Here is a 21,745-nt window from a genome sequence, read left to right on the forward strand (position 1 = left end):
GAGACAGACAGAGAAAGAGAGAGACAGACAGACAGAGAGACAGACAGAGAGAGAGATAGAGACAGAGAGAGAGAGAGACTGAGAGAGAGACAGGGAGAGAGACAGAGAGAGAGAGAGACAGTGAGAGAGACAGGGAGAGAGACAGAGACAGACAGAGAGAGAGACAGACAGAGAGAGAGACAGACAGAGAGACAGTCAGAGAGAGAGAGACAGAGAGAGAGAAAGACAGAGAGAGAGAAAGACAGAGAGAGAGACAGAAAGAGAGAGAGAGAGAGAGAAACATTCAATTTAGCTAAAATTAACTTCGATTACTATACACACACTTAAAAATCTTTTTAATCTTCCGTTACACAAAATTTAAACCTTTTTTGTGTGATAACCGAGACAAAGATGTTAATTTATTCCACCATGGCTTTCGAGTTGGAACTTGCTGCTTCTCCATGCCTCAGAATCGAGTATACCCCTGTTTGTTTTTTAAAATTATCGAACCAGCCACGACTTGCTTTGAAGGGTTTTGCTGGCTGCCTTTTCAGATGCTTGCTTTGCTTTCAAATCCATGTACATTCCACTGTTTTTTCGCAGATTATAGACTCGGTCACACTATCTCCAGTAAAAAAATGCTACGTGTACTCGTAGCTATCTTTACGCGAGGGAGATGCGGCGAGAAAGACAGAGCGATGCTGTTCTCATAAGCAGGCTCTGGCATACTCGGACGGCCGCATCAGGAAGCATCTCGTCTAATCATATCTCAAATTTGTCTCGTATCTCAAGGCAAAATTTCCACAGAATTTTCCTCGTATCTCAAATTTCTCGTATTTCACAACACTTCCATGTCAGGGTATTACTGTATTAGCACCAGTAAATTGTTTTGTGTCTTTTAGTTCGCCATTCAGTTCAGAAAACCATGGCAGACAAACATCAGCAGAAACAAAATGCATTTTCTATGAATTGGAAGTTACACTGCATAGTATAGTCTCATGCCTTATAAAAAAAAAAAACAACAACATTACATTCTTTAAAAAAATGCCTAATTTGAACAAAGTCGATTAAACAAACTCATTTACCAGCAAGACATGCATTCTATCAATTGTAACTGTAGTTTTCATTCCGGTTTGCAGATTGTTTCTTCAACACATTTTCAGTTTCCACGATTTGGGATGTCAAGTGGTTACTTAAAGATTTGGCCATTTTAACAGCCGGTATTACAATAGTCGCCATTTTAGGTTCTTCTTGGCTTTGAAATGTGGGTGTTGTCTTCAAACTGCCAAAAGAGCCTAGACAAGGAGAAATGAAATAATAAATAGGTCAAACTTTTATTTTTTCAACCTCCTAAAGTTGTAATTGATAATACAGCCTCCCACCTGATTTTGGCAGACATTCTTCTTTGTGTCTTTCATCCCATGCTCTAAGTTTGCAGGTTGTAGAACAAAAGAAAACGTTGTGGCAGCGAGTACAAGCAATTAGCTTCACTGCAGCAGAGCGGCCGCAGTTGTAGCAGAATCTAAATGATGGGAACCTGAGAAAAAAATCAAAAGTTGACTGATCAGGCGAATATATGGATTTTTTTTCCCCCAAGATATATAGCTAATATAATAGGAGATATAGGTGATGATCTTTGTTAATTTTGATTTGTCACCATTTAGTAGTTAGTGCTACAAAAGAAAGTAACATAAGAAAAATATACTTTTGATAATGTGTATACATTTATACAAAGAGTAATTCGATTATCTTTCGTAATCAAAGTTCTTTTAAAAATGTATATCGGCCTCAAATAACAGCTTAAAAATCCAGATTTCACATTGGCATTTTTTTGTAATCAATCCTAACATATCTACTGTCAGTACAATAATGAAAATATGAGTATATACAATACATATGTTGGCACAATGTGAGAAGTTTTTGATTTGTTTACCTCTGTTTGACTGTGATGGGAGATTTCAATTCATGTCTCGAGTCAGCATCATTAAAAGAAAGGGTATATTCACCTGTGAAGAGAGACTTTTCTTTGAAACTCTCACCACAACAACTTTCATTTAACTTACCTTTCTCTCTTTGGGCAGCTGTTTCTCTCAGGATACATGCCATCGTGTTAAGCAGGTGATGTCGTGATTTAAATGTTTCTCTCTCCTCGATGCTGAGGATATGGAAGGGTGTGTGGGCAATACGAATGTCCTAGATAGTAGTACAGAATTACAGATTTGGGAACAAGTGCAAAAAATGGGGGGAAAAATACTTTAGCTCTACACTTGAGTCACATAAAATATTAACTGAAGACTATGACATATTTTAACCATATAATCTAATGAAGACTATGACATATTTTAACCATATAATCTAATGAAGACTATGACATATTTTAACCATATAATCTAATGAAGACTATAACACATTTTAATCATATATTTTAATACAGCTGAATCATTACAATACAACACAAGGCTTTATTTTTATATATTACTACTGTATGATTAAACACTTGTTTTCACCTCGATGACCACGCAAACAGAATGTTCCCTTATAATAATGCTTGTACAATGAATAAAGGCTCTCAGTATGAGATATTCTTTTGAGGTTGATTACAGACAGCTTCCTACAAGGTCAATTGATAAGGAGGCAAGAGGAATGGCCCTACAAGGGCAACGGAGATACAGAGACGACGGACAGTGGAAAAATCCCAAGGAGGATGGCACCCTTCAAGACAGTCATGGACCAGTCATCATCTTATCATTAATCAGCTAATGCATATTGATATTTGTATTATTATAACTGGGCAAACTCGGGTTTGGGCGTTGTCTCTCTCATCCTCCACTGGGCACATAGACGCTCAGTTGGCTTATGTTTGGGGGGGGGGGGGACCCGGAGCTCTGTATAGATAAATTTGCCAGGAATAAATCATCTGTGGATTAACCCGTTAAACCCTGGTCTGTCTCCTACGATGCTGAATACACTCCATTGTTAGACAGGATAAGACATAGTTTTAGGCGTTGGAGTCAGATGCTAAAACTTAACGTCTAACAATTTTAGTGACCCCGTCCGTGAGTCGAGGGGGGACACGAGACTGGTCGTCACATAAAATATTAACTACTGTGAAATAATTAAAAGTAAATTACAGGGATAACATAAATATATTAACAAAAATAAGACAAAATGTACTGCCAAATTTATCACATTTATTAATCTTCACAAGTGTTCAGTCGAAGATCATGTAGCTGTCTTACCTGGTTAAAAGAGTGATATGCGTAGTCAACCACATTTCCGATAGTATCGCTGACCTGGACTGGCATCATCATATCAGCACCAGCCTTTAATAACATGTCTAACTATAGCAGAGACAAATAAACACCAGTCAACAATTATGAACTATTATGATGACAATTCTCGGTAATGCACACATTAGCTGGAATGTCATGAGTGCTGCTAATTTGGGCAATAAGCAGAGTACAAGTTAGGCTGTTCACCAGGAAAACACACAAAAAAATGTAATTCATAACCTCTGATGGATGTTTTGGAAAAGCTAGTTTAATGCGAGAGAAAAAGCTATCAAATTCACAGAATAAAGTCAGATCTGAAAAAAGTGATCTAATGATTTAGGGCAAGGATGCTTACACTTTTTTTGCTCCAAAATCTACTTAGGAGTCTATCTAAGGAGCCAATCTCCCGGAAGGTAGGTGGGGTTACTCGACACTGAGATCGGCGGGAGAGCAGCTGCGAAGTGTTTCATTACCAACAAAGAGCACCGAAATGAAGCATAGATGAAGCAAATATTTTATGTGTTCAACATCAAAGCAACAATTTAGCAAGCAGCTGTGACAGGTCGTTTATGTTAGCCAAGGCTGTCGGGACCATATTTCAGATCAGATCTGATAAGTTTCTAATGATTGTTATGAGTCAGATATGAATGTTCAAAAAAAGTGTGAGTATTGCAGTGGGCAGATTGCAATATCGCTGTTTGAATTCAGTTTGATTTATTTTAAAAGGGACAGCACAAATTAATGAACATATTTATAGTCATGTTGATGAACATATATAGTAGTATGTAAATATGTAAGATTGCAGCCGAGGCCTAATTTCCATCGTTAATAGCTTGTGTAGGTTGAAGATAGACGATGACACATACTAGACACACACACACACGTAGCACAGTTTTAGACAGCGTTGTGATCGCAATTTTGTTCTTCTAATACCCAGGCTTAAAGATGATTGGCGTAGAGCAGGAGTGTCAGACTGGGGTTGGTTCGCGGGCCGCTTTAACGTCAACTTGATTTCACGTGGGCCGGACCATTTTAAATATAATAGATTTTTTTATAAATTGATTAAAAGAACTGGATTAAAAGACCTGAATATTCAGTTTTTATAGATCTAAAACAATGTTTATTTTAGCTTTTTTTAATATATATTTTTAGATTTTACAAAATGATTTTTGAACTAAAAACACAGAAAAAAATGGATTCAAAAATTACAATTATTGATTTAAAAGGGGGAAATCAGGAAATTTGATATAAATCTATACTCTTCATTTTAATTTGATCCTAAAACAGAAAGTCGGCACTCATGATTTACTTTCCCGGGCCACACAAAATGATGCAGCGGGCCAGATTTGGCCCCCGGGCCGCTACTTTGACACAGGTGGCGTAGAGGTTCAGAGACGGGAGTTCCTGTATGTTAATTGGTATTGAGTTTCAGGTATGGGCGGCTTAGACAGAGAAGGTGCTTTGGTTGAATGCACTCTTTTTAAAGGGAACTACACAGTCACCTCTAGAGCCAGCTCTTGTTGATATGTTGGAATTGTTTTGTCCAAAATCTTGCAGTAGAGGAGGAGCTTTGTGTTGGAATATTTTGCAAACTAAGGTGGCATCTGCATATTTAACAGTATTGTCCCAGTTCAGCCATTTGTGTTTTTTTAATATCTGACAGTGGTGGTGCGTTTTTGGCTTTCTGTCCAATACTTTCAGAGCTTGCTTATAAATGGTTTCAATTGGTTTCAAACGAGTACAAATGGTACAAACGAGACATTGTTCAGGCCCCAAGGAAATTGATATACAGGATGAAATTTTACTCTCAGGCGATCTACTAATAGTACCTTGGCTATCGACATAATGAGCACCCCTTTTTAGGGGGTTTGAATTACAGTGGGAAATTACTGTATCTGTATGCGGATAAATACCAGTTTTCCCCTTTTGCCATCCAGGTTGTAGGAGAAGTTACTCACTGCACATAGGGCAGTACCAACACCATAACCCAATGGAATGTTGGGGTCTGCACCTCCTTTTAACAACTCCTCTACTGCCTAAACAGGGAAACAAGATTAATTTCTTGTCCGACTATGCTAGGTTTAGTTGAAATGTATTTAAAGATAATCCATTTGAGAACGTGTATTACCATTTCGTTGCCACTTGCTATAGCTAATGAGAGAGGTGAGTGGCCACTCCAGATTAGGTCTGTTTTGGCTTTATGGGAGAGCAACAGGGATACCACTTTGCTAGCATTCTGCATTGGGAAAAAAGAGGACAAAAGAGAAAACATGATTTTAAAAAAATCTACATTCATTGATAGACTTTTTCTAAATTCTATCAGGCTTCTTGCATTGGGTGCCTGTGCTGAAAACTGTCTTGAATTGAATATTTTGACAGACCAAGGAAGGACAGTCTCTCAAATATATAGTAGAGGTAGATGGGAAAATCCATCTGAAAAACCTTAGAAATTATGTTTTTGGGATGTAAATGCAGCACATTTTTGGCATTAGTAAAATGCAGAAAATGGCTACCTTGTTATGTTCCTTGGTAATGAAACAAAAACATTTAAATTTTGTCTGAAGTTAATCAGGATTTTTAATAACAAAAGCACTATACTTTATTACTAGCTGATGTCTAAACAAATATACTGTGCAATTTAGTATGTGATACCAAATGAATAGACCTTGCACATTCGTTTAGACCAGGGGTTGCCTATCCAGTCTGTTTTCCATATCTCCCTCCTCTACAACACCTCAATCAAATGATTAACTCATCAGCAAGCTATCCAGAAGCTTGATATGGAAAACAGACCAGATTGGGGCTCTCGAGGACCAGACTTGGCCACGCCTGCTGTAGACCTTTGGTTATTTTCTTATATTGCTCCACTGTTAGAACTCACACAGTGATCACATTCTCTCTGGCAGGCCATATGCAGAGCCGTTCGACCTCCTTCTTCAGGGTATGAATTTTCAATGGTGCCCAATGATTTTCTTGCCATCGCGATCTCCTGCAAAACATTCATTCATTGATTCATTTTCTGAACCACTTTATTTTCACTAGGGTTGAGGGGGGTGCTGGAGCCTATCCCAGCTGACTCCGAACCAGAGGCGGGGGACACCCTTAACCGGTGGCCAGCAGATCGCAGGGCACAAGAAGACGGACAACCATTCACTCTCACACTCATACCTAGGACGAGTTTAGAGTGCCCAATGGCCATGCATGTTTTTGGAATGTGGGAGGAAACCGGAGTACCCGGAGAAAACCCACGCAGGCCCAGGGAGAGCATGCAAACTCCACACAGGTGGACCGACCTGGATTTTTACTAATTATTTCATTCGATGCAAATAAGTACGATAGACACTCGTCCATTTGAACTGGGAGGGCTGGGAATGCACAATCACGTTTCAACGCCTTTCACAGCTGAAGGTATCCAATTCAATTATACTTCAAGGGTGAACATTGTAAGTCCTTTCAGTTAAACTAGATTAGGCGTCTATCAACCTCAGGGCCAGCCAATAACTTAACTACGCTAACAATTCAGCTACAAGCAAATGAACATACATACCATATCTTGTTTGTAGATTTCATCCCGGTCACATGCTTGTTCATCTGGATCAGATAAACCATGCAGCAGCAGTTCTGTGATTTTGGGACCTTCTGGGCCGGGCAGTGATGCAGCCACATGTAGAGGATAAAAACCTTTCCTCTATGACACAGTTAATTTGATATGTTAGCTTCGAAAACAGAATGAATTAGACAAAAAAGTCAGCATACTGAAGACTTTGCACAGAAAAGATGCCATTTCAACCTGAGCATTATATGTGGGTGTTTTCAGTCTAGATTTTAGGATTTACATAGTATTTAAATAAAAAAATGAGGGCATAGTGGTATAATTAGAAGCAAGAGGAAATGGGACGACAGCAAATTCTACCAACAAAAAAAAAAACCTTAAAACTTGCCATACCCAGAACATTGTTTTTACTGTTGACATAGAAAATCTACAAGAATTGTCTCACTCAAATTCTGATGAAGACGATCAGTTGCCCAGTAAGACAAAAAGTATCATTTATCACTTTGGGCCATACAGATGATTTTTCTCATTTACAGTATAGTTTTAGTGACAGCCATTTGAAAAAGAGTTATAGAAACTAATTATTTTTATTTAAAAAAAACAACAACAATAAAAAAAAATAGGGGGCACCAAATGAGTTACAAATAATGCTTTTGTGGTTTCAGAATGCATGTGAACACGTCAGTGGGAGTTTTAACACTATTTTTCTACCCTGACCAGGTGTAGCATATGAAGTGACGAGAACCCGGAGTTTTGATTATGGTAAATTGGTTAACAAAGACATTTTTGATCGATCTCTGTAGTGTTTGTATGTTTTAACATGGAAATGAACAAATTTCCCCCTTGAATTTTATTAAGTTTGAGTTGTACAACTTTTAGTGTGCTTATCACAGTATATATGAATTGTTACCTCAGGTGAAAGACAAATATCTGTTTGAGCTCCGCACAGAATCAGTCTCCGAACAGCTTCAGTATCGGCTGCCATAACAGCCATGAAGAGGACGGGGAATGGTACTCTTGAAATGTTGGGGTCAGCTCCACGGTCCAACAGCAGATTTAGTGTGTGCAAACGAGCACGATGCCTGGTCACACAAACACGGTACTCGGACGTTTGGTTGCCCGGAAGGTTATTGATAATTACCATTTAAATCGTTCCTCAAATTCCCTAAATACAAACTGCAAATTATTATTTAGTCATATTTAATGCCCTATTATATTAGGCTAAAGAAAAGCTCCAAATTTCCCGTACTTTTATTGTGTTTTGTTGGAGAACTTGTCAAGACCCTGACTGACGTCCCTTCCTAAGGGGACAACTCATCACAAACACACCTAAATACATGTTTCTGAATACATACTGAGAAAATGAATAAAACGTACTCACTCAAACTTCATGTTAGCCATTTTACGCACAGTCTCTTGAGTGTCAGAATAATGGGGCAACAAAGGATGGCTCAGAGCTTCAGCTGCCCCTTTTACAATGTCCTCTGAGACCTGTACTTTGTAACTGTGCATGGATTGCACTGGGATCATGTTTTTTTCACTGTCCTGCAACACAGACATGAGAAAATAAGTGGTAAGACTTAACATATGTCAAATCTGGTGAAGAACTGATCTCCGAGTTATTTACCTTAATACTTTTAGGTGAATATTCTTGCCATTTCACATGGCCCAGTACAATGTGACCATCCTTCACTGGAATGTAGCGCTCTGAAAGGAACATCTCCTCGTTACTTTGGTTTTCATTGTCATTTGACAAAAGAGTCAATTTTATTTTTTGTTTGCCTTTGCCAATTTCTACATTATAGTTTTTCTTACTTATTCGCTCCTCTCTACTATTTGTCATATGGCATGTGGGAGTCCTGTTTCTCTCCTGGTCTGTTTCAACATTGTCTTTTTCTGGTAACTTTTGGTATTCTACAGGAGCCTCAGGTTCATTCAGAAAACCGGAAAGCTCACTGCAACTGCTGCGATGAAAGATTATGTCTTTGGATAATTCCTCTTGTGTACTAATGGGAAAAAAGCATCTCACATTGAAATAACTGCACTTGCTTATTCTTAATGCAGTGCCCCAAATTTATGAGATCGAAGATTTGATCCCAGGTCCCCTGCCTGGTGCCCGTAATTAACTGGGATAGGCTGCAGCACCCCCCACAACCCTTGTGAGGATAAGCGGTATGGAAAATGATTGAATGAATGAATGAACGGCAGTAGTGTGGAATCAAAAAGTATTTCTAATTAAATATGTATATAAACTGCAAATTTGAATTTAAAATAGAGTTCAGGTCACAGAACTCAATTTTAAAACACCAGATTTGGTTATTTGTCTGTCTAAAAAATGTTTAATTGAATTTGAGCGTAGATGAGCAAGTAATTAGTTTCAAGGTGGTGCTAAATCAGGAAACACTGAGCGAATGTATATTATATATATATATATATATATATATATATATATATATATATATATATATATATATATATATATATATATACATACATATATATAATATATATATATATGGCGGGCCGTCAGGGCCTTCAAGGCCTTCTCTGCTGGCCCAAGAAATATCTGAATCATATTATATTTTGTCCATCAATACTTATTATTCCAAATGGTCTGTTAGCTTCCTTTCATTGCTTTTCCCCCTGGTTGCACTGCTTCCAGATGTGTGTTTTCATATTGAAGCATTTAACCAATCACATTTCAGCCATTATTTGTTGCCAGATCAGATCTGCCTCAAAGCCTTCACAATCAGTTCTGCAGGCTCTGCTGCATTAAACTAGACTGTTGCTTTTAACCAATCAGATTTCGAGTTCTCAACCCCACAATGCTTTTTCATATGCATTAGCATTTCGCTGGCTGGGATACGTCATTGCTTTCACCAACTATGATTGGCTAGTAGGCGGGCCAAAGCAGTACCTGAGGCAGCCAGAGATCGCAAACTCCACCCACAATGGCCGACAGAAGCAAAAACAAATGGATTCTGTTGCAGATTTGTACACAAAGCTATTTTCCAGACGGACTTTTCCAGAAAAAAATAGACATCATTAAGAAAGGGCGGTCAACTCCGAAGCTAGCAAGCCTGTTACAGCCAGGAAAATGGTGTGTGCGGCACTTTCAGTGCGCTAACTTAGCTGCACAAGCAAATAGTATATTGTTGTGTTGATTTAAAGCCATTTTCAAAACGGACTATGCAGGAAATATGACAGGACAGGCTCGAATTTCATCATTAGCTTCGATGGCGATAGGAAAGAAGGAAAAAAGAAAGGAGGATGGATATTGTGTACAGTTAAAAAGAATTTTTGGTGAGTATAATATGGCTATATTCCTAAATAATATTTCAATTGTGGGTTCGGTTCTGATATCTGAAAAGCTCCAGTGTTTGTATTTAAGCTCCAGTGTTTGTATTTAATCACAAAATGCTGCTAGGATGTGGGTTTTACCCCAGTTTAATTTTTGCCGTTTCGCCATTGACATCCATCGCTGTCTTTTCCCGAGGAAATCACCCCCCTGGCCTGGTTGTAATGTCTCAAAAGCTCCAGTATTTGTATTCAGTCAATAAATGCTGCTAGGAAGTGGATTTTACCTAAATTTAGTGCATTTTTTGTCATTTCACGTATGGACGTATCAACGTTCATCGCTGTCTTTTTACCGGGGAAATGATACTCCGGGCCCGGTTCTGATGTCTAAAAAGCTCCAGGATTTGTATTTAATCAATAAATGCTGTTTTCGGCTGGATTTTACCCCATTTTCGGGCAATGTTTGACCGTACGCCATTGACGTTCATCGCTGTCTTTTCCCGGGAAAATCGCCCCCCTGTCCTGGTTTTAATGTGTGAAAAGCTCCAGTATTTGTATTTAATCATGAAATGCTGCTAGGAAGTGGATTTTACCCCATTTTTGTGCATTGATTTATTGATTATTTTTTATGTGTCGCAGCTCTAGCTGCAGTAGAAGTTTTATAGCCATAAAAGAGTTTTTGAGGGTTGGATTGATACGTTGAAGGCGCTACGAGAAAATGCACCGACCGCCACTGATATATATATATATATATATAGTATAGTATACATATATATATATATATATATATATATATATATATATATATATATATATATAAATAAATAAATATGTGGCGTGAGTGGTTAGCCTCGCAGCTTTGGGGTCCTGGGTTCAAATTCAGGTCACGTCCACCTGTGTGGAGTTTGCATGCAGCTGGGATAGGCTCCAGCACCCCCGCGACCCTAATGAGGATAAAGCGGTTCAGAAAATGAGATGAGAGATGAGATATAAATATATATATTAATATTTATATATATATAAATATGTATACGCCTACTGATCAGAGCAAAAATCCCAACTTCTCTCAGTTGTATCACTTGTTGGAGCTTGGTTGCTTTGACTGGATGCATCTGTTTCTATGGCCTCTGGACTGGTCTGTGGTCTTTTTTTACACTGGGAGATCAAATCCTGATGACACAAACAATCAGTCTGCAATCAATTACAAACTGAGATGTAACTTTGAGAAAAACAGTATAAATCCCACCTGTGTTTGGGCTGTTGTTCCAAGAGGCAAGTATAAAGACTGGAAAGGATAGTAAAGGACATGACAAACAGACAGGGCAGACATGCCCTCACAATTGAGTTTGTCAATATCAGCACCCATGTCTAATAATAGTTGGATTACATCGTCATGGCAGTTTTCCTGTAGAAACAAACTAATTTAAAATCAATAGTATGTAGGCAATCTGAAAAAAAAATAAAGAATACCAAAAAATACATAAGAAACAAAGCCTGGGATATACCGTAGCAGCAATTAATGCAGTGTTTCCCTGAGAATCTGTTACATCAGGGTGAACAAGGCCATCCAAGAGAATATTTAACACAGCCTGTCGTTCGCCGGTCGCGGCTTGCTGAATCAACTCTTCTGAATTGACTTCCAAAGGTCCTTTGGGACCAAATTGGTCCCTTTTTAAAGAAAGAACTTCTGCAACATCCCAGTCCAATGTTTCAGATTGTTGACTACAAAAACACACGGAAATCCTAAATGATTTTCCTTCTAATGAAGACTTTCATATTTTCTAAACAGTCTTTTGCACGAACACGTTGCATAAAACCTGTGTTTGTGAATGAGAGTCCGCATTTTGGCTTCTAATGGTAGAGTGGAGAGTGGATCCCGTTTGTAGCCTTCATACTGGTGAGAGTCAGGTTCTCGCAGCTGGCCATAAAATTGGTGGTCAAAGTCTCGTCTTATATTGGGGGGCAATGGAAGGTGGTCCCCATCGTTGGAATAATATTCAATGCCGTAGGGGAGAACAGTTTTGTCATCATAGAGCAGCAAACTCTCATCCTTTGTTGTCTGAAGGAAATGGAAACAATTCATCTCACTTCTCTGGGAAATCTATTGTATGCTGGAGCAAAATTGAGAAAATACCAAGCTCCAAATGAATTCAACAGTTTTCATTAATTGTCCTTTTAAAAACTTTATTCATCTAATTCTAATGGTTATATAGAATTTCCCTAACCTGAAATTCTGTCATGGCGTTTGTCTGAAGTCCATTACATGCAGAAGCATCCTTATAAACGGAATATACGGAAAAAATAGGCAACATTGAATATTCATTCATTCATTTTCTATGCCCCCTGTCCTCACAAACGTCGCGGTGGGTGCTGGAGCCTATTCCAGCCAACTTTGGGCACCAGGCGGGGGACAGCCTGAAGTTGTTGCCAGCCAATTGCAGAGCACAAAAGTGAATATTCATATGCAATATATTTAAGGATAATTTTGCATCATATTTGCAAATATGAGAGGTCATGCAATGATTGAGCTTGTTGAACAATGGTTTACAAGTAGTTCTGTTCCCCAAAACTACTGTATTGTGCAATATAACGAAGTTTGTATTTTACCTCATTCCTAAAATGTAAGACAGAAGTTTTCTCCGTGAGGGCAGCATATCCAGTGTTTTTCAGGCCAAAGCTACCTTGTATAGGGTTACACATTTGCATCAAATGCTTCCCGTTCCACAGACCTACATCTTGACATCCCGTTGGCTCGCTAAGCACACCTGGACCAAACCTCTGGTCAGAATGGTACAAACCCTGAAAAGTAGAAGAATATCTTGCTGGCATTCGGCACTTTTTTTTTAACCTAACAGCAGTGTCAAACTCTAAACCAGTGGTTCTTAACCTTGTTGGAGCTACCGAACCCCACCAGTTTCAGATGCATATTCACCGAATTCTACTTTAGCGTAAAATAAAATGAGATGTTCTGTGCGTGGGTTTCCTCCGGGTACTCCGGTTTCCTCCCACATTCCAAAAACTTGCATGGTAGGCTGATTGGACACTCCCAAATTGCCCCTAGGTATGAGTGTGAGCGTAGATGGTTGTTTGTCACCTTGTGCCCTGTGATTGGCTGGCCACCAATTGAGGGTGTCCCCCGCCTCTGGCCTGAAGTCAGCTGGGATAGGCTCCAGCATCCCCCATGACCCTAATGAAGATAAAGCGTTTCAGAAAATAAGATGAGATGAGATTTTTTTTCAAATTCAAGATACATATAAATTCCTTGCAGCACTGATTGGCCAAGCAATGTCACGTGATCATCTGCAGCCAGTGATGGTCAAGCGGGGCATGTTATCGTAAATAGACATGATGAGTCGATGTGTCTTGACCTCCACTGAACCCCTGAGACCGACTCACCGAACCTCTAGGGGCAGTGTTTCCCAACCACTGTACCGTGGCACACTGGTGTGCCGTGAGCAATGGTCAGCAGGAAATTGCAAGAAGTCATACAATGCAATGTTCAGAGAGAAAAATCAATATGAATATAACAGGATTAAAATTGAACTATTACAAGGTTAAAATCAAAATATGATGAACATTAAATTATAGATTATACTATTCAAACTAGATTCAAACCGTGAAATAGTCATTTTGTTGCTTATTTTTCTCTAACATGAACCGGAGGTTGTTTCGTTTCCAGGGCATCAACTTTTGGTGACGTAAAGTCTGAGTGAGCACAAAACTTTTTTGCGCAATATTAGGAGATTTAAGAAATATTTGGAGAAAAGTCGTAAAATTATGCAATTAAAAGCATTACTACATCACTTATTTTTCCATCACTTGAACCGGAAGTTGTTCAGGGTCTGCAGACATCAACGTTTGGTGACATAAGGTCAAATGAGATTTTGCAGTAATTTGGGAGGTTTATGTGATTCCTGCTAATGAAACTTTGATGAGAATGACTATTGTTAATATAGACGACACAGTTTTAAATAAAAAGATTTTCAGATGGTGGTGTCCCTTGAGATTTTTTCAATGCAAAAAGTGTCCCGCAGTTCAAAAAGGTTGGGAAACCAGGTTAAGGACCACTGCTCTAAACTATGCATACTCTGTGAAAACTGGTTAATTAAAATTACCTTGAAAGTGGCTCTGTCAGGAAAAATATGTTTTCCATATCCTTCTCTCCAGTTAAGATAGAATTTGCCAATGAACATGTTGCCTGTTGGCCAACAGTATAATCCCTCACCATGCCTGTAGTCTTTGTAGAAAGATCCCTCGTAGAACTGCAGAAAACAAACATTTTTGAGGATGTTATCTGTTGACACTCTTTTCAGATTCACAATCCACTTCATCTACCAGCAATGTGGAAACAGAAACCACGCAAGGATTTGTCTCCAGTAAATCAGGACATATTGTAACAGATATTGACTCAGCCTTTAGAGCAGGGGTCTCGAACTCAATTTACCTGGGGGCCGCTAGAGGCCGAGTCTGGGTGAGACTGGGCCGCATCAGGATTTCCACAAGAAAAGCACTGATAAAACATTCCAACGTTATCAAATATCTTTATTTTTTAACAAAAAATAATGAATTAAATAAATTAACTTAGAGATGAATAAAAAATAAATCAATCAGTAATACAAAACAAAATAATACTAATGAGCATACAGTAGATATACACTGGCTGGCTAAGTAGAGAAAATGAATTATTTTTATTCCGTTTCAAATGTCTGTATTAACAGCTCTTTAACCTTTAACTTTCTGAACTTGAATGGAACATTGAACATGAAATATTCTGAACATGGCTTCTCTTGCCTACTCCTTGTTGCTAGAGACCTGGCAGCGCTTCTTCTCACACAGTCACATTTGGCTTGAGGGAGGAAGCAGTGGAGACCCTCAGTAGAGCTTGAAGATGCTCATCAGTAAGTCTGGACCTGTACTTGGACTTATTGAAGTTCAAGGTGGAGAAGAGCTTCTCACACAAGTATGTGCTCCCAAAAAGGCACATGGTCCGCTTGAACCTTCGGGAAAGTTCAGGGAAGCTGGGGGTCAACTCTCTCAAAAATTGCCCAAGCTTGTCTGCTTCTCCACTCACCTCCCTGAACTTGGCTTTGAGTGCAGAGTTGCACTGGAGGTCAATGAGCTCCATTTGAAGCTCAGGAGGGGCATCTTGCACATCAAAGGAGAAGGGGTCCGCAAAAATATGAAATGTGGCTTTGTGTGTCTTGAAGTCTGCAAATCTGTGATCAAATTCCTCCTGTAGCTTCGAAATGGCCTCAACATACTTCTCACCACTAAATGGTGTGCCTGCATCCACGAGAGCCTTGCATGCTGGGAAATGGCAAAGGTTTGTTTCCATAACACAAGTTTAGTGCAGAATGCTCTCACGTTGTCATAGGCAGCACTGACAAGTTGCCCCTGGCCTTGTAGCTTCTTGTTCAGTACATTAAGCTCATGTGTGATATCAACAAGAAAAGCCAAGTCCATGAGCCATTTGGGATCACTTAGCACAGGATCAATCAACTCACAAACGGCGTAGCTAGCTTTGACTGCTGCATTACTGTCTTTGGTAGCCTTCTTGAAGAGATCCTGTTGCCTCAGAAGACGTGTTTTAAGACTGGCAACCTGGTTGGCTCTCTCATCTCCCTGGTATTTTTCATACTCCTCAGCATGTCTCGTAGTACAATTACGTTTCAAATTGTATTCCTTGTGCACCGCAACTTTTTCAGTGTAAATGAGACACGTCGGGGTGCCCCTGTGTTCAACAAAGAAATATTGCACTCCCCACTTTTCTTGAAACTGTCTGTGCTCATCACCGACGTTTCTCTTCACGGCAGGCTTTGAAAGAGACATCTCTGGGGCTCTGTAATATGTTTTTCCACTTGGAATGAGTCTCGGGTTGATCTTTCACATTCAGTCGCGCGGGTTTGTGGCGCATGTGCACTTTCGCTCTCCGTTTCAATCGCGGAGATGGCTACAGACACTGACACAGGCTGGATCACGGATCATAGCGCCTCATTCAGTTCTATGCTGAGAGCAGCGGAGGAGTGTGCGCGCCGAGCGGAGTGATCGGCCTCACGGCTTCTCCTCCGCCCAGCTGATTGGAGGAATGAATGAGTGAGTGAGCGAGGCACTGGACAGCCCGGCCGATGTCCCGCCCTCCAGAGCCGTATACCTCACCGTGATTGGTTCATTCAGCTCCGAACCAAAGTTCCCTCTAATTTTTTGTTGGTCTGAGCAGAAAGACAACCTCCCTGAGCGCACTGAGTACCAGTGTGAGCGACATCATCGGTACTCGGATGATTTGCCTAAAGACGTTTCGCCGACGGACGTTTGACAGACGGGGAGGTCGCCGAATGGACGTTCCACCGAACGTTCATTCGGCCGAACGGAGGTTTCGCCGAAACGGGATTCGAACGCTCGCCCCGCCGGATCGTGTGTGTACAAGTTTTTCAACCTCGGCCCGCGGGCCATATACGGCCCGTTAGGATTTTTAATCCGGCCCGCCGCCGGTGTTGTCCAAATTATAGTAAAAATCAATGTTCGTCTACCATCAATGGCAGTCCGGGAATAAGCACTCTTGGGCAGGCAGATGTAGCAGAACCGAGCCGTAAAATGACAGCAATCGGGTCAAATCCATCCTAAAACAGCATTTAATGATTAAATACAAATACTGGATATCGCGATGGAGGCAAAAAAACGTCTATAGACGTCCATTCGCCAAACGGCTCAAAATGCTCTCAAATTCGGTCAAATCCAGCTGAAAACAGCGTTTAATGATTAAATACAAATACTAGTATTTGTATTTAATCATTAAACTAACAAATACTAGTACGACCTGTCCGTCTGTCAAACGTCCGTCGGCGAAACGTCTTTAGGCGAATCATCCGGTCACGACATCATCATTGCTCGCTATCGGCACACCAGTATCACACCTGCCACAAGCAGGTGCATGTCAATGTTCCCTCTAATTTTTCATGTAAAACATGCTGTAAAACAAGAAAAACATGAGTGGACAGAGCTACTGCCACTGGCTGCCACTTAAACGGCGCCATCATGGGGAAAGGGGTAAAAAAAAAAAAAAAAAAAAAAATCGATCTTTCATATTAAGACGGGGGCCGCAAATTATCGTCCCGAGGGCCGCAGTTGGCCCGCGGGCCGCAAGTTTGAGACCCCTGCTTTAGAGTGTTCAACCACCTTACATGCATGTTTTTGGATGTGGAAAGAAACCGGACTACTGAGAGAAAACCCACACAAGTCCGGGAAGAACATGCAAACTCCACACAGTGATGACCCAGCTGGGATAGAACTCTCGACTCTAGAACTGTGATAAATGTAATGATCACAGGTGTAGATTAAAAATTTGCTTGAACTGTGCTATGTTTAAGGGCAAAATTCCCCCGTAATTTCGAACCCGGGAATTACTGCAGTATTCAACATTAAAAAAAGAAGCAATATGAGCTTAATGCGTTCCGGGATCAAGCTTGTATGTCGATTTACTCGTATCTCAAATCAACTTTTCTCATAGAAATGAACTAAATACAAATTAATTCATTCCTACCCTCTGAAAAAAACACCAAAACAGGATATTACAATGGAAAAATATATCTTTATTGGTTATAATTCACCATCTACTAACAGAGTAACAAATAACTATCTAGTGGTTTTGATGTTCAATACTAAAATGTGACATTATTCAGTACAGATGGTAGCGTTTACCGCGGAGCGCGCCGAGGGGATAGAGAGGGAGAGAGAGAGGGAGAGAGATAGAGAGAGAGAGACAGAGATAGAGAGAGAGAGACAGAGAGACACTTTTGGATGGCAACGTGCTCGTAACATAACATAAAAATACAATAAACTTAAAACACTTAAAAATAAGTTTTAATTTTACCTTACACTAAAATGAATTCTAATTGTTTTTGGTTTTTTTACTTTTCTTCTTCCAACTTAGCTCTTTTTGCCTCGCTTCCACCTTCACTTTTAGCCGGAGTATTTAAAAGGAACCTATCTAGGGTTGTTTGCTTTTGTCTGAGCTTCAAAATATTACGAAAATGACGCACACAAACATCCACTATAGGATAACGCACAACCACTTGCCCACTTGTCCGGGTGGTCCTCTCGTATTGGTGAGCCAGGTCAGTCACGCGTAGACCACTCTTATGTTTTCCGATTATTTCGTGCTCAATATTGATTGTCATCACATGTCTTTTCTTCCCATTACCCTTCATTGCACCTGCTTTTTTTGGACCCACGAATTTTCCCATAATTCTGCACCCACTAACGCAAAAAAATGCAACACCCTGCCCAGTGCTCGTAGATATCTTTACACGAGGGAGATGCAGCGAGAAAGACGGTGCGCTGTTATCATAAGCAGCCTCTCGCGTCTCGGCCACCTGGCTGTCTCTGGCTGAATATTTGCTTGGAATTTTATTCGTATCTCAAATTTCTCGTATGTTGGGGCGCTCGTATGTCAAGGTATTACTGTAGTCGATTTTTGTGTTTACATGTGGCTCCCTCCTGTCCATTGTACCTTACCTCCAATGTTCCCTCTAAGCTGCGTGCGTGCGCAATTGCGCACTACTCTAGTCTTCTCCGCGCACAGCAAATTATATGGCGCACACAAAATAAAATCTTTTTTCCCCCCTTGATGGCGCCGTTCACGTGGCAGCAAGTGGCAGTAGCTCTGTCCACTCTTATGTTTTTCGTGTTTTACAGCCCTTCTTTCTTTTTTTTAATTACATTTTAATATTTCTTAATACAGACGCTCCCCTACTTACGAACAAGTTAGGTTCCGAGCGATTGTTCATAAGTTGAATTTGTTCGTAAGTTGCTCAGTGCTATATTTCGTATTATAATTTATGTTTAAGGCCTATATAAGTATATTGAAGGTTTATATAAGTGCATTTGTATGTTTAAGGCGTGTATAAGTAACACGCATTGGTTTGTACTGATTTTTTTTTTTAATAAAATGGAGAGAATACATACAGTACTGTATACATACATTAGAGAGAGAGAGAGAGAGAGAGAGATTTACTAGAAACTGGCCGAAAGAAGCTATCTAATGACGATTGCAGTTTTCTTTTTTCATCATAAATGATGCGGTAGCACTGTATGGCATCATTCAATTGATTTGCAAACTTTGTGCAACGTTCAATATTTGGGTCCTGCTGCTCGATCTTTATGTTTATAAATGGCACTGACGGTCGAACGATTCAAGTTGTATTGCCATGCAACGCTCACCACTTTCTCACGCGCATCAAGCTTCGTTATTATTGCAACTTTCGTTTCAAATGAAATGGCTTGCCTCTTCCTTGCACCTCCCTCAATAGAAGCCTTTCGCTTTTCACCAACCATATTGAATAATGGATGCACGAGATATTTAATGATAAAAATGAAAAAGGTTCTTTGCGCACTGGAGATACGTTCACACACTTCCGCACTGCAACGAACTGGGCAGAGGAAGGTGGATGCTGGGTGAGCTGAGCTCTCACAGCGCCGGGCGTCGGTATTAGCGGCGGAAAGAAGCACTACTCGGAAAAAGGCGCGCAATACAAAATCGAACTTACGAACATTTTTCGACATAAACGCAATTTGCAGACGTTCGTATGTACCGTTGTTCGTAACTCGAATGTTCGTAAGTAGGGGAGCGTCTGTACATTCCTTTTTACTTTACTGTGCAAATAGAAGAACAAGCGGTGAAATCGGGTGAGAACTGTCTAAATCTGCTGTGTGTGGTTGTGTGCGTGTGTGTGTGTCTAGTATGTGTGATCGTTTGTCTTCAACCTACACAATTGACTATAAATGGAAATTAGCCCTCGGCTACAATCTTACATATATATGTTCATTAACATGAATATAAATATGTTCATTAATATGTGCTATCCCTTATTAAATGAATCAAATCAAAATCATGGAAAATATTGCATATAAATGGAAACTTGACTATCTCAAGTGACACGTTCAGCAGAAAAGTCATTTGAACGAGAATGAGAAGTGAGAAGGTCAGATGTGTAAAATAAGGTAAAATTTAAGTCGGATTTGTGCATATTCTAATGGCATTTATGAAGATGTTTTATTCATAGATATTTTTTCATTCATTTTCTGAACTCGCGGGGGGTGATGGAGCTTATCCCTGCTGACTTTGGGCCAGGGGCGGGGGACACCCTGTATCGGTGGTCAGCTGATCGCAGGGCACAAGGAGACGGCCGGTACTCGGTCGTTTGGTCGCCGGTCTTTTGGTCGCCCGGAAGGTTATTGATAATTACCATTTAAATCGTTCCTCAAATTCCCTAAATACAAACTGCAAATTATTATTTAGTCATATATAATGCCCTATTATATTAGGCTAAAGAAAAGCTCAAAATTTCCCGTACTTTTATTGTGTTTTGTTGGAGAACTTGTTAAGACCCTGACTGACGTCCCTTCCTAAGGGGACAACTCATGTACATACAAACTCTTATACACTCACACGTCCGCTCAGTGAAACTGCTCAGGGCCATTGTTGGCTTTTATTGATGCTTAGACCGTGTTGTTTTACCTTGTTTTGTCGCCGGTATTTTGGTCGCCCGTTGTTTGGGTCCGGGCGACCAAAAGACCGCGACCAAAAGACCGGCGACCAAACGACCGCACACAAGACGGACAGCCATGCACACTCAGACCCATACCTAGGGGCAATTTTAGAGTGTCCAATCAGCCTACAATGCATCTTTTTGGGATGTGGGGGGGAAACCCACGCAGGCCCAGGGAGAATATGCAAATTCAACACAGGTGGACCGACCTGGATTTGAACCCAGGACCCCAAAGCCGAGGCCAACGCGCAAACCACTCATCCTCTGGGCCGCCCATTCATAGATATTAATCATTACATTTTATTATTACTAAATCATTTATGTGTAGTAGACATGCACCTGCTTATGGCAGGTGTGATACTGGTGTGTGCCCATATCGAGCAATGATGATGTTGCTCACACTGGTACTCAGTGTGCTCAGGGAGGTTGTCTTTCTGCCCAGGCAAACAAAAAATTAGAGGGAACATTGCTTACCTCTCCACTTCTCCAGGTGTACTTTCCCTTGCCATGTTTGAGGCCATTGAAAAACTCGCCTTCGTATTTGGAACCGTCGGCAAACTCCTGGAGTCCAAATCCTTGACGTTTCTCCTGGCCGGCTCCTCTACTATGAGACAGAGACGGACTGCCTTCGTCACGCTCCTCTGCACGCTCACTCCTGAACGCAGAGATTTTTTTTCGTCTTGACAACATTTGCACGGATTTTTCTTTAATTCTAAAAACAGAACTCGCTAGAGTAAAAATCAAAGTAGTTGGCAAGAAACAAAAATCTTATTTGAAGGGAAAAATGTCTTTTGAAAAGTTTTCCCACACGCATTGAGAACTTTCCTGGTTGCCCTGGCAACTGTTTGGACAGTGCGCGGATGTGGTCACAGTGCGCATGCGCAGATTTTGAACGCTCCTCCTCACATAGTTTGTGCAATTAAAAGTAAATTACATTCACCTTATTACAGATAGGTAGGTGTTGCCAATTGGAAAAGGCAGTCTCCAGCCCTTTATACACCGTAAATCTCTCCCGGTTAAAAAAGACCACAAAATGAAACTTACTATCAAAATCAAATCTTCACTTTATACATTATATGCATTATAACCAGAAAAAGTAA

At 40.3% G+C, this 21,745-nt stretch overlaps 1 protein-coding gene across 5 annotated transcripts; it reads right to left on the minus strand.

Moving 5' to 3' along the window:
* Positions 1-279: 279 nt before the first annotated feature.
* On the minus strand, positions 280-21,505 carry LOC144079375 (ankyrin repeat and MYND domain-containing protein 1-like). Of its 5 annotated transcripts, XM_077608103.1 has the most exons (21): positions 21,120-21,505; positions 14,217-14,363; positions 12,709-12,900; positions 12,327-12,377; positions 11,919-12,160; positions 11,607-11,823; positions 11,348-11,506; positions 11,141-11,271; positions 8,620-8,810; positions 8,432-8,511; positions 8,186-8,349; positions 7,715-7,886; positions 6,799-6,939; positions 6,133-6,240; positions 5,380-5,487; positions 5,165-5,287; positions 3,219-3,320; positions 2,043-2,172; positions 1,913-1,985; positions 1,362-1,516; positions 280-1,274 (listed from the first exon to the last, which is right to left on the minus strand). In XM_077608103.1, exons 1-21 carry the CDS (start codon positions 21,333-21,335, stop codon positions 1,084-1,086), a joined length of 3,093 nt encoding a protein of 1,030 aa, XP_077464229.1. In that variant the 5' UTR covers positions 21,336-21,505; the 3' UTR covers positions 280-1,083. The 5 variants fall into 5 exon arrangements, with proteins under 5 accessions (XP_077464229.1, XP_077464232.1, XP_077464230.1 ...); XM_077608106.1 differs by lacking the exon at positions 14,217-14,363; XM_077608104.1 differs by lacking the exon at positions 12,327-12,377.
* Positions 21,506-21,745: the final 240 nt, after the last annotated feature.

Source organism: Stigmatopora argus, chromosome 8 (genome assembly GCF_051989625.1).
Source record: "Stigmatopora argus isolate UIUO_Sarg chromosome 8, RoL_Sarg_1.0, whole genome shotgun sequence".
In the NCBI taxonomy this organism is placed as follows: Eukaryota; Metazoa; Chordata; class Actinopteri; order Syngnathiformes; family Syngnathidae; genus Stigmatopora; species Stigmatopora argus.

What these genes read in the sequence shown, in the direction of transcription:
- LOC144079375 (XM_077608103.1), bottom strand. Translation starts at nt 21,335, where the DNA reads ATGTTGTCAAGACGAAAAAAAATCTCTGCGTTCAGGAGTGAGCGTGCA. An exon ending in TCTTACATTTTAGGAATGAG is followed by an intron (nt 12,378 to 12,708) that starts GTAAAATACAAA and finishes TCCGTTTATAAG; the next exon opens with GATGCTTCTGCATGTAATGG. An exon ending in TAGTAGAGAGGAGCGAATAA is followed by an intron (nt 8,512 to 8,619) that starts GTAAGAAAAACT and finishes TGTTCCTTTCAG; the next exon opens with AGCGCTACATTCCAGTGAAG.